General features: G+C 38.6%; 2 protein-coding genes across 4 annotated transcripts; both read left to right on the forward strand.

The window, feature by feature from the left end:
• Window positions 1-1030: 1030 nt before the first annotated feature.
• LOC134298774 (proto-oncogene Mas-like) lies at window positions 1031-4403 on the forward strand. The gene is made up of 2 exons (XM_062979994.1): window positions 1031-1141; window positions 3077-4403. The coding sequence occupies exons 1-2, from the start codon at window positions 1046-1048 to the stop codon at window positions 4025-4027; spliced, it is 1047 nt and encodes a 348-aa protein (XP_062836064.1). The 5' UTR covers window positions 1031-1045; the 3' UTR covers window positions 4028-4403.
• A 934-nt stretch (window positions 4404-5337) lies between these two features.
• On the forward strand, window positions 5338-9062 carry LOC134298775 (mas-related G-protein coupled receptor member A6-like). Of its 3 annotated transcripts, none has more exons than XM_062979996.1 (3): window positions 5338-5431; window positions 6968-7083; window positions 7958-9062. In XM_062979996.1, exons 2-3 carry the CDS (start codon window positions 6988-6990, stop codon window positions 8897-8899), a joined length of 1038 nt encoding a protein of 345 aa, XP_062836066.1. In that variant the 5' UTR covers window positions 5338-5431; window positions 6968-6987; the 3' UTR covers window positions 8900-9062. The 3 variants fall into 3 exon arrangements, with proteins under 3 accessions (XP_062836066.1, XP_062836067.1, XP_062836065.1); XM_062979997.1 differs by having other exon boundaries at window positions 5354-5558; XM_062979995.1 differs by having other exon boundaries at window positions 5354-5535.
• Window positions 9063-11578: the final 2516 nt, after the last annotated feature.

Here is an 11578-nt window from a genome sequence, read left to right on the forward strand (position 1 = left end):
GTGTAAGGTTGTGTTCTTTATCTTTTCCAACAATGGATGCATCTACAGTGTCCCCACTATAATTTCTATGTCCCAATGTTATTTGCTTACAGATCTAGCACTGCCCTTGTTTCAGTGATGTTATGGAATGTAGGACAAGTATAAAAAAGTGGAGTAGAATGTGAAGTGAGGTCAGTTGGTGACTGTTGAAGAAACAGTAGGAAGGTGACTGGGAGCAGAAGCAGGTAAAGAAAGAGAAAAAAGTTACCAGGGAGGAGAAGAAAAGAAGCCAATCTCAAAGACCTGGTGGTCAATTCCATCACACTTGTGAATATAACCTGGAGCAGGGGTTCTTAAACTTTATCAGCTGTGGAGCCCTTTTTGAAGTAAAAGTTTATTGCGGAGCCCCAATAAATGTTTATATATTAGATTATACATTATATACAATGTATATATGGGCAAACCTTTTGACCAACATAAACTTAACAGTATTTCAGTTAAAAAAAACCAAAACAAAGATACTGTTGAGAACCTTCCTATCCATAAATTCTGCATCCACAAATTCAGCCATCTATAGTTTTAAAACATTTTAAAATGAAAATTCCCAATACAAGCATTCATTTTGCCATTTTATAAGAGGGACACCATATTTCTGCATCATTGTATACATACACTATTGTATGTAATGGGACTTGAGCATCCATGGATTTTGGTATCTACAAAAAAGGGTGGAGTCCTGGACCTCAAACCTCAGCAGACACCAAATGTCCAGGATATGTCTGAAATTAATATAATTTATGGTTTTAAAATAAAATTAAGCAATTCATATAAAAATGCAACAGTTTTTTTTTTTAAAAAAAAGCATACCAAGGAGAAAAGAGTCTTTATAGCAAGTCTGTTCCTAGTTGCAAGATACTCACCTGAATAAAAATGATCTTGTCTGAGGATCAAGAGGATCTGAAGACTCTTACTTACATCATCACCAAATATTCTGTTGGGAGGTGAGAATGGAGTCCGATATCAAACAAATATGTCTATTTCTTAACAGGAAAAAAAGAACAGAGAGATGGCATTCATTTTCTGGATCAGTCTTTTGGTTCTTCTCCAGCTCAGAGAGGCCAATATGTTTTCTCCTCATTTGGCAAATGGTTCAACAACAATGGTAAGTGGAACAAATGATTTTCATTTGAAATTTTCCTTTTTTTTTAACTAGGGTGTTTACTCACTGCAAACCAGTGTTTTCAGACTGAAAACCAATCCGGGGAATGTATTGTCATCTTCCCTCCTCTGGCACAATTGTCCTTTCTTTACATTTCTCTTCTTGGTTGGAAAAAAACACTGATGAGACAGTGATCAGTTTCTTACAGGGATGGACAGTATTTTCCCCTCTACTCAGTATTGTTGAATAGAAACTCCCCAGATTTCTCACCATCTGTTTTGGCAACTACATGGAGCTACAGGTTACACCTGTTAGATTGTGTGATTCCTACCTTGATTTGTTGCCAGTCTTGTGATCCTCTGTGAGTCTTGTCAACAAAAAGTGGTTTGATATCTTAATGCAGAGTGAAAACTGTGGTGGGATCTGGGATCAACTGTACTATGGAAATACTAGACAAGTCACTTCCCAAAAAACCACCACATAGTGCAATGAACTGACTAATTTAGAGGTTTCTAGGAGAGTTAATTCTATTTTGGTTACAATCAGGATGAGTTTGGAGATTCTGCAGAGGCTGAAGGCAGTAGAAACACTGCATGAGGCCATAAGTGGCATCAGGGTCACACAATGCCATTCCCTGCAATAAATATGTATGGGGCTCAGGTAATAGTTGATGTCAACACTGTTGGGGGGGGCTTTCAGAGATGACAGAAAAGTGCACCAAAGCAGGTTTTTAAGACCCCCCCCCCAAAAAAAAAAACTCCAGGCTTTCCCGGGGTGTGTGTGTCTCCATTCCATATCAGTAACTACCAGGATGGTATGGGATCATCCAAAAAACCCCAAAAAGAAGCACGTAAAATGTAAAACAACTTACCTGGCCACTATTAAGGTATGGCTGGAGTCTTTCTAGCACATAAAAATGACGCTCCAAGGGGGACGGGTAGAAGAAAAATTGCTTTCACAGGGCACTTTACCCTACATGTTATACCAAAAAGAGTGCTGTATATGTGCCCATGTATCTAATTGACACAGATGTCGAACTTAAGACCCACAGGCTGAATCTAGCCCACCATGTCATTTTATATGACCCATGCGGTTCTGGTGTGTCCTCCTCTGCCAAGTGCTAACCTTAAACTGTCCAATAGCTGACCAAGACAAATTTTGAAGGTCATCTGCCTTTGTGCCAATCAGCATTGAACATGAGAGTGGGAAACAGCAGGAAGACAGTGGGAAGTTGTCTTTACTTGAAGGTTACAATGGAGAGGGAATGATGGCTCAGAGGTGGGAACTTGGCTTTGATTGATATCCAAAGTAATCAACAGCATGATGGGTCAGCGGGGATGTAATGTTATAGCCACCCACTATTTTTGTTGTTATTTTTGTTGTTATCATCATAGCCAAATTCCATTTTTGTTATTATTAATGTTATTTCCATAGCCACCCATAATTTTGTTACTATTGTAGCCACCCACTATTTTATTGTAATTGTTGATATCATTTATTTATGTAGCACTATCCATGAACCAGCATGGTTCGAAGTCTCGGAACCAGGTTTTGAATCTCCTCTCAGGTGTGGCTACTCACTGGGTTACCTTGGATAAATCACACACCCTCAGTTTTAAAGGAAGACCTGGAGAACCCAGTGATAGGTTTGCCTTAAAGGTTGACTTTGAGTCAGAAATGACTTGAAAGCACAACAAATAACTGTACTGGCTGTATGGTGTCTCAGGTTATTAACAATATGTAAAGGAGTAGTTACATTTATAGTCTTACAAATAGCCTGTTGAAAGCAAACATAAGGCTGATGTGGTTCTTGGTGCAGATCAGTTGGAAGCCACTGTTCTAACAGTAATTGCATATTTGGAAAGATTCATGGAGTCTCATTCAGATCTGTCTTTCTTCACTCATTCCAATACTATTTTTTATTATTTCTTTACTTAGAAGGAGGCACTTTTATCCTCTTCAAACAAGACTCTGGTTGGCCGAGATAAGCATCTAAGAAGAAGTGATATCAATATGACTGAACTGAAGAGAACATTCCTTCAAACACTGAACCTGAATATTTCTCATCATATTTGTCAAGACTATAAACACATAATGGCCTTTCTAACTTGCCTAGTAGGAGACCATATGCAAACTGCTTGGATTGCCTCCAACTTCATGATTGGGCTTTATGCAAGTGTAATGATTTTAGTCTTTCTTCTCTCTAACTTTCAGAGGACAACCTGGAATGTCTATACCTGGACCCTAGCTCTGGCTCACATTAGTGTCCTTGCATGTTTATGCCTTATCTCTCTAATTGATAGTAAAAACTATTCTTGGGATGTGGATAGTGACTTTATTGAGTGGTTTCTACTCCTGGCATACCTGTTTTTATCCATGCAATGTTTTAGTCTGCATTGCCTTGTGGCCATTGCCATTAACTGGTTTTTGTGCTTCCTAATCCCAAACTGGTACAAAGGCCAGCAACCAGACTTTGTGGCACCTCTCATATCTGCCACTTTGTCTGCCCTGTGGCCAGTGGCTTCCCTCCTATTATTTTTTCCTCATTTCGATATTGACATAGGAACAATAGTTATTGTGACCTTTGTTATTTTTCTTCCAATTTTGGTCATCTCGATTCAGACCCTGATAATCAAGATTTGGCATAACTTATACAAGAAAAGCAGTTACCCGATAGGTTGTTTATTTGGAGCAATTTTCTTCTTTTTCACATGGACCCTCATACACTTATTTTTCAACCTGGAAAAGGAGTTTCCTGTGTTCTCCTTATTAACTTTTTCACTTACCTTTTTCAGCAGCACTGCTAACCCTCTTTTTTACATCAATGAGCAAATAGATATGTTATATTTTCTTGGTGTATCAAATTGTATGCTAGATGGAAACAAGTGAGGATGAATTCACCAAAAACATCTTTGCACTTTGGCATTCTGGGCAATTGAAGAAGAGAGACAAAGTAGTTTAAGAGAAATGTGTCACTGTGCTTCTTTGCTTTTGCAAGAATTGAGTTTTGTAAACCCTACTAGTATATAAAGTTCTAAATGGTGAACCTGTTCCAAGTTGAATAAAAGTTCTAGTTTAAGAATGCCTAGTTTTCTTAATGAAATTAAAGCATGATACAGATTTCATTTTACTCTTCTAAGCTATTTTGTTAAAAAAGAAAGATCAACATCAAGACTACACAAAAGTGAAAATTGAGTTGGTATCTTCTGAATGTGTAAATTCCCTTACACAAGTGGTTGGAGAAGATAACTTGGTCCAGCAGGGAACACACTCAGGCTGTTCAATATTGCAGAAATGCTATCACACATATAATGGCATTGCACGTTTTCACATGCATTTGGTTCTTAGGTAAAAGGTAAAGGTTTTCCCTGACGTTAAGTCCAGTCGTGACCAACTCCGGGGGATGGTGCTCAACTCCATTTCTAAGCCGAAGAGCCGGCATTGTCCATAGACATCTCCAGGTCATGTGGCCGGCATGACTGCATAGAGCGCCGTTACCTTCCCGCCGGAGTGGTACCTATTGATCTACTCACATTGGCATGTTTGTGAACTGCTAGGTTGGCAGAAGCTGGAGCTAACAGCAGGTGCTCACTCCGCTCCTGGGATTTGGACCTGCAAGTTCAGCAGCTCAGTGCTTTAACACACTGAGCTACCAGAGGCTCCTCGGTGATTGGTACATTACAATAATTGAATTGGATTATGTAGAATGATGACGGAACGGCCATGGACTATGACTTTTGGATGGTGTGATTTTAATATTGAATGTAATGTTTTTAATTTTTTTAATATGTACTAATTTTAATTCAATCATTTTAAATTTGCTGTTCATATATGTTTTAAGACATCTAACAGTTGCCATATGTCAGCCGCCTTGAGTCCCCTGTGGGGTAGAGAAAGACAAGATAGATATGGGGTAAATAAATAAACAAACTTCTATTTAAATCTTCAAGATCATTGTGCAATGTGATATTCACTACCTTTTCCCACAATGGATGCATCTACACTAGAACTGATGCAGCTTGCTCCCATTATAACTGTCATGGCTCAATGCCATGGAATCATGGGAGCTGTAATTTGGGACTGCACCAGCATTCTTGGGCAGATAAGGCTGAAGACTTTGTAAAAGGACTTTAGAATTTTCCAAGGCCATTTACTTACAATTCTATTTCTGACCTTGCTTCTGTGATGTAATGGAATGTAGGACAAGTATTAAAAAAGCGGAGTAGAATGTGAGGTGAAATCAATTGGTGGCTATTGAAGAAACAGTAAGAAGGAGACTGGGAGCAGAAGCAGGTAGAAAAGAAAGAACATCATTATCAGAGTGAAGAAGAAAATACCATGGCACTGATGACTACCCAACTGGCCACTTTAAAACACACCACCAGCAGTGAATTACAGTAGGATCTCTTTTTCTGCATTTGTGGGTTCACCAATATGCTTTCTCATAAACAGATTGTATCCTACATGTTCATGTTGGTGGACAGATTTTTGATACTCCAGACTACATGGGGAATCAGACCCAATCCTCAAACCTGTTGAGAGTAATGAACAGGATCCCTGTTGCAACATAGTAGTGTTACGGTCCTTCCTGAAAGGCCATATATCCCAGGTTCTGATCCCAGGTTTTCTGCTTTAAACTGAATTATGTGAGTCTCCACTACTAGATAATCTGGGATAAACAGAACATCTGGGATCATATCCTGGGATATAGGGTCCTCAGAGACAGCTATAAATGATGCAGTTCTTACTTCATTTCTCATCTTAGCTGTGACAACAAGGGAAGCCATGGGCTTCTGTGTCTCTTAGGACAGGCCAAGGCATCCCTTTGAGGGCAGAATGATAGACCCCACAGTATTATTGAAGAGCAGTGTCTCAGATACTATTAATGCTTTCTACTAGATTGTATTATATGGTATTGCATTCTTCCCTTCTGCCAGTGTTAGGCAGTGTTGCTCAAAATATATTACAGTTGGCCCTCCACATCCACGAATTGTGCATTCAAAAAGTCAACCTTCAACTTTTTTTTTAATTAAATACCCAAGACAGACCTTGATTAAGTCATTTTATATAAGGGATACCATTTTATTATAGTATTATATGTAGTGGAACTTGAGCATTAACAGATTTTGATATCCACAGTGGATTCTGGAGCCAAACTCCAGTGGATACCTATGTATATTTGAATATAATAAAATGTATGGTGTCAAAAGAAAATCAAATTATATAGATATAGATATATATCACCAAGGATAAAATAATATCTTAATGACAAGTTTGTTCCTAATTACAAGATAAGGTAAAGCTTTAAAAAGAGATAAAAAAGTTAAGTCCAGTCATGTCTGACTCTGGGGGTTGGTGCTCTTCTCCATTTCTAAGCCGAAGAGCCGACGTTGTCTGTAGACACCTCCAAGGTCATGTGGCCGGCATGACTGCATGGAGCGCCGTTACCTTCCCGCCGGAGCGGTACCTATTGATCTACTCACATTGGCATGTTTTCGAACTGCTAGGTTGGCAGGAGCTGGGGCTAACAGCAGGTGCTCATTCCGCTCCCCGGATTTGAACCTGCGACCTTTTGGTCTGCAAGTTCAGCAGCTCAGCACTTTAACACACTGAGCCATCGGAGGCCCCAATTACAAGATATCCACTTGAATAAAAACAGTCTTGCGTGACAGTAGGAAACTGGAAGTAAGTCAAGAGTATCCACCCAGAGGATTCTCTCTTGATTCTTCACCAAACATGCTTGTAGGGTGGTGGGAAGAAAGGAGGAGTCCCATGGCAAACATGCATCATTACTACTTCTGTAAACAAATATTTCTCTTTTCCTAACAGGAAAGAAAAAAGGAGGAGGGATGGCATTTATTTTCTTGATTCATCTTTGGGTTCTTCTTCAGCTCACTGAAGCCTACATGATTTCTCCTCTTTTCACACATTGTTCAAAAACAACAGTGAGTGGAACAAGTTATTTCTATCTGATTTTTTGCTCTTTTTCAACTGGAGCTATTACTTTCTGTAAATTGAAATCCAATCTTGGGATTGTCTTCTCTCTCTCGGGCACAATTTCCATCCCCTGCATTTCTCTCTTAAACCACGGGTGAAAATTGGAATGGGATCTGGGTTACGGTACCATATACATATTAAGCCACTTTCCACAAAATGACAAAGCAACCTCTCTCCCACACAGTGCAATGAACTAACACGTCTGGAGGCTTCTAGGACAGATAATTATGTTTTGGTCACAATCAAGTTGAGTTGGGGGATTCTGGAGAGGTGGATGGCTGCAAAAAGATCACAAGAGGACAGATGTTACATCGGAGAGATACTTTACCTATCCCTGTCATAAATATGTATGGAGCTAATCTAACAGTAACTGACTAGAAAAGAGAGCTTGGAGCTTTTAAAAAACATTGTGTTGAATGGTTCTGATGAACCAAGACAGTGAAAGGAGCTAACTCTACAGCCCATTATACGCATGCATCCATGTACAGTGTGCATCCATGTGCAATGTTCAATACTCATCCATACCCAATGAACATCATGTGTTTACAATGGCATCTTTTGTGTGTCTCCACATCTGAAATATTAAACTGAATATAGCTGGTCTGCATTAGAAAAAATATCCATCTGCTTACATCAGGACAATGTACATACATAAGATGTGAAACATGATCATGCAAAATTAACTGTTTGTCTAATTGACATGGTCTAATGGAATTTGTACTGAGGATTTTGATATATTTTTTTAAAAAAATCATGGAGTTTTATTGTCTCTGGCTTTCTTCACTCATTTACAATACTATTTTTTGTGGTTTGTTTACTTAGGAGCAGACACTTCTATCTTCTCCAAAAGAGGCTGTGGTTGGCCAATACCAGCATCTAAGAAAAAGTGATTTAAATATGACTGAACTGAAGAATATATCTCATCTAACCCTAAATCTGAATAATTCTCAGGACATTTGCCAAGAATATAAGTATATGATGGCTTTTATAACTTGGTTACCAGGAGACCATGTGCTTGCGCCTTTCGTTTTCTTCATTTTCACTGTTGGACTTAATGGAAGTGCAATGATTTTAGTCTTTCTTCTCTCTAACTTTCAGAAGCATTCCTGGAATATCTACATCTGGAACATAGCTGTGGCTCACCTTAGTGTCCTTACATGTGTATGCATTGTCTGCCTATTTGTTAATAGGATTTCTCAGGATGTAAATAGTGGCTTTGTTAAGTGGTTCCTACACCTAGCATACCTCTTTTCATCCATGAATTATTTTAGTCTACATTTCATTGTAGCTATCCTCATCCATTGGTGTTTGGTAATCCTAATCCCTAACTGGTACAGAGGTCAACAACCAGACTTTGTGGCACCTCTCATATCTGTCAATGTGTCTATTCTGTTGCTCTTGGCTTGCTGCATATTATTCTGTTTCCATTTAGATATTGACACATATGCAATCACTTTCATGACATGTATGATTTTTTTCCCACTTATGGTCCTCTCAGTTCAGACCCTAATAATCAGGTATTGGCATATCATCAAGAAATATGATTTCCTTGTTTATTTATTTGGATTAGTTTTATTCCTTTTCACCTGGAACTTTATATGCTTGCTTTTCTGGATGGAAAATGACTTCCCCGTCATCACCTTGTCATCTTTTTTATTCACCTCTCTCAGCAGCACCATGAACCTAGTTCTTTATATTCTCGTTGGGGAACTTCATCTGCCCAATTTTTGGTTTATCAAGACAGAAAACAGAGGAGGAAGATAAATTCAACAAAAAAAATTAATTATGTAGGCATTTTGGGCAAAGAAAGAAGAGTGGCAAATGAGTTTATGGAAGAATGGAGTTTTGTAAACAATCCTATTAACTATCCTATAAATGTTTAAGTGCTGAATCTGTGCCCAGCTGAATAAATGTTCATATCGCGAAATGATTGCATTTCATTTTATTCTTTTAAGCTATTATTATAAAGGCAAAGATCCAAACCAAGGGCACACAAAAGCCAAGATCTAATGGGAGTCTTCTGCAAGTGTAAATTCCCTGTCAGAAGTGGTTGGATTATTAATTCAAATAGGGAACAGACACAGGTAGCTCAACATCGCAAAATTGGAGTCACTCATATGTTGCCACTGCTATTCATATTTGGTCCCTTAGTTCAGTTGTGCAACATTGCCTTCCAACTCAAGGGTTCCATAGCAGAGTGATAGTGCATTATTATGTTACACTTAGTGTAAGTATAGATTTGCCATTCACTTTAAATCCTATGGCTGCCCTCTGGAGAATTCTGGGATTTGTAGTTTAGCAATAGGACTTCAAAATTTTCAACCAGAAAGGTCATGGACCTCAGAATTCTACAGGTGTTTTGTTGATGCTGCTGTTGCTGTTGCTATTGTTGTTATTATTTGTGCTCCACTTTTTCTCTCCACAAGGAGTCTCAAAGCTGCTGTAGTGTGATAATCTCCCCTATAATGCCATAGGTTTAATAATAGGCCATTTCAATGGAAGATCTCAGACATTGACATTTTATTAAAGCCCCTCACAATCTCATCCAAAATGTATGATATCCAAAATGTGACTAATTACGGTTGTCAAATACCAGAAGCACCTCCTCCCATCACTAGAAATAGAATGTGGAAGAATAACAGAAGCAAATAACTAATTAGTTTGTTGCCTTTTTTGCATCCACAAATTGATGGCTGAATCACCTCCTTTTAATAGTAGAGCCAGACCTGATTTCAATTTGGGAAACTTTACACATCATTATGTGTGTGTTTGTATCTTGAGTACAAGTCAGGAATTCATAGCACCTAAAGGTATTTATAAACAACCCCTAGAAATAAGAGGAAGGTTTCAAAGTGGGAAAATGGAAATCAACAAGGAATGAGTCTGAATTCTCATCCCTCACATTTAAGTCTAAAATGTCCACAATATAGAAGTCTGAATGTGGGAGAGAAACAGACAAATTTACCCATTCATTAAAGTCTAAGAACTTATATTTGTCAATTTAAAGGGGAAAGCAATGTATAAATAATAAGTCTGCATCAATGTATATACAAATCATGGAATCAGTTGTAAAACTTCCCAGATTGAGACAAAATTCTGATAATTTCTGAGTGGCTCTGCACAGGAAGAGTAAAAATGGATCTGTGCCACCTTGGAACCATCAGAAAAGCTTTTCCTTTCTCTTCTGAAGCACAGATTATAACTGTTTGATGTTGTTAATGCGCTACATTCTTAATGTTATGATTAGAGCGAGAGGCCTTTTGGGACACTGTTTGCATTACTGCTGGTGTCATTGGTGGTTGTGTTTCATGTAAGCTTATTTAAGGAAGTGCAACCAGCATCCACTTACAGAAGTATTCTTGTTTTTACTTATGTTTCTATGATCCAGTTTAGAAGCTGGTTGATGAGTAGACATTAGGAATGTGCATAAATCCATTTTTCAAACAGACTCTAGCTGATTTGGCTCTTTTGGCCAGCCATAACAGCATGGGCACTGCTGCCATTTTTCTTCTGGTGAAACAGGCCATGTGGCTGCCGACCACTGCTACTTTTGGGATCTCATCAGACTAGAACATGGATCTGAACAGAAGAAAGCCAAAATATGAAAGTTGAGGTGTGGTTTCATGGGACATATAGCATACTGGCTTTGTCTTTTCCATTTTGCCCTGTAATAATCCCTCATGAATTTCTCTGTACACACAGGACTCCAGGAAATGATGCTCCAAATTTACTATAATTCTTTTACAATAAACTGGAAGGCTTGGGGAAAACATACAAAGGAGTTGCATCAGAACCCCCGAGTCCTTTTCCTGCTTCCCCTGGTATGACCAGAGCTCTCTGTGGAAATGATTCCTCTCTTATGCTCCCAGCTAACCTCACCCCTGTGACACCTATTGAGATAGCTGTCATTCTAAAATATCCATTGTTTATCTTGAAATAACCCCATTGCATCTACTGGAACCAGATCATGAAGCCCATCATAAGCCAGTTGTCAATTGCAACACTACATATCCTTTCCAATTGCACTCCTCTCAGAGGTAGATTGATAAACGTACAGATACTGCAAAATAATCAAATGATGGTTTATTCAAGTTTCCCGCCTAAGCAAGAGCCAACCAGCAATGACATCAGAGGGAATCCCAGACCAACCATTCATGGGATCCTAGCTGGACACTGGTGAGGCGTTGGCATTCTTTAGTGGAGAAGGCTAATGACCTTGTATTTTTACAAGGTCTTTAGCTATAGTTCCATAGAATTGAGACATAGCAGTTAAAGTAGTGGCCAACTATTTTAACTCTATTGTGTAAATGCACTCCTAATCAAAGCACTGAAACTACAGTGCCACATTACTGTAAATGGTCTTTAGGATCCTAAAAGCCATTTGCTTAACAGTTCTAGAACTGCCCCTTTTTCTGTGATGTAATAGAATGTGAATGGAAGAAC

Source organism: Anolis carolinensis, chromosome 4, assembly GCF_035594765.1.
Source record: "Anolis carolinensis isolate JA03-04 chromosome 4, rAnoCar3.1.pri, whole genome shotgun sequence".
NCBI lineage: Eukaryota > Metazoa > Chordata > Lepidosauria > Squamata > Dactyloidae > Anolis > Anolis carolinensis.

What these genes read in the sequence shown, in the direction of transcription:
- LOC134298774 (XM_062979994.1), top strand. Translation starts at nt 1,046, where the DNA reads ATGGCATTCATTTTCTGGATCAGTCTTTTGGTTCTTCTCCAGCTCAGA. An exon ending in CAAATGGTTCAACAACAATG is followed by an intron (nt 1,142 to 3,076) that starts GTAAGTGGAACA and finishes TTCTTTACTTAG; the next exon opens with AAGGAGGCACTTTTATCCTC.
- LOC134298775 (XM_062979996.1), top strand. Translation starts at nt 6,988, where the DNA reads ATGGCATTTATTTTCTTGATTCATCTTTGGGTTCTTCTTCAGCTCACT. An exon ending in CACATTGTTCAAAAACAACA is followed by an intron (nt 7,084 to 7,957) that starts GTGAGTGGAACA and finishes TTGTTTACTTAG; the next exon opens with GAGCAGACACTTCTATCTTC.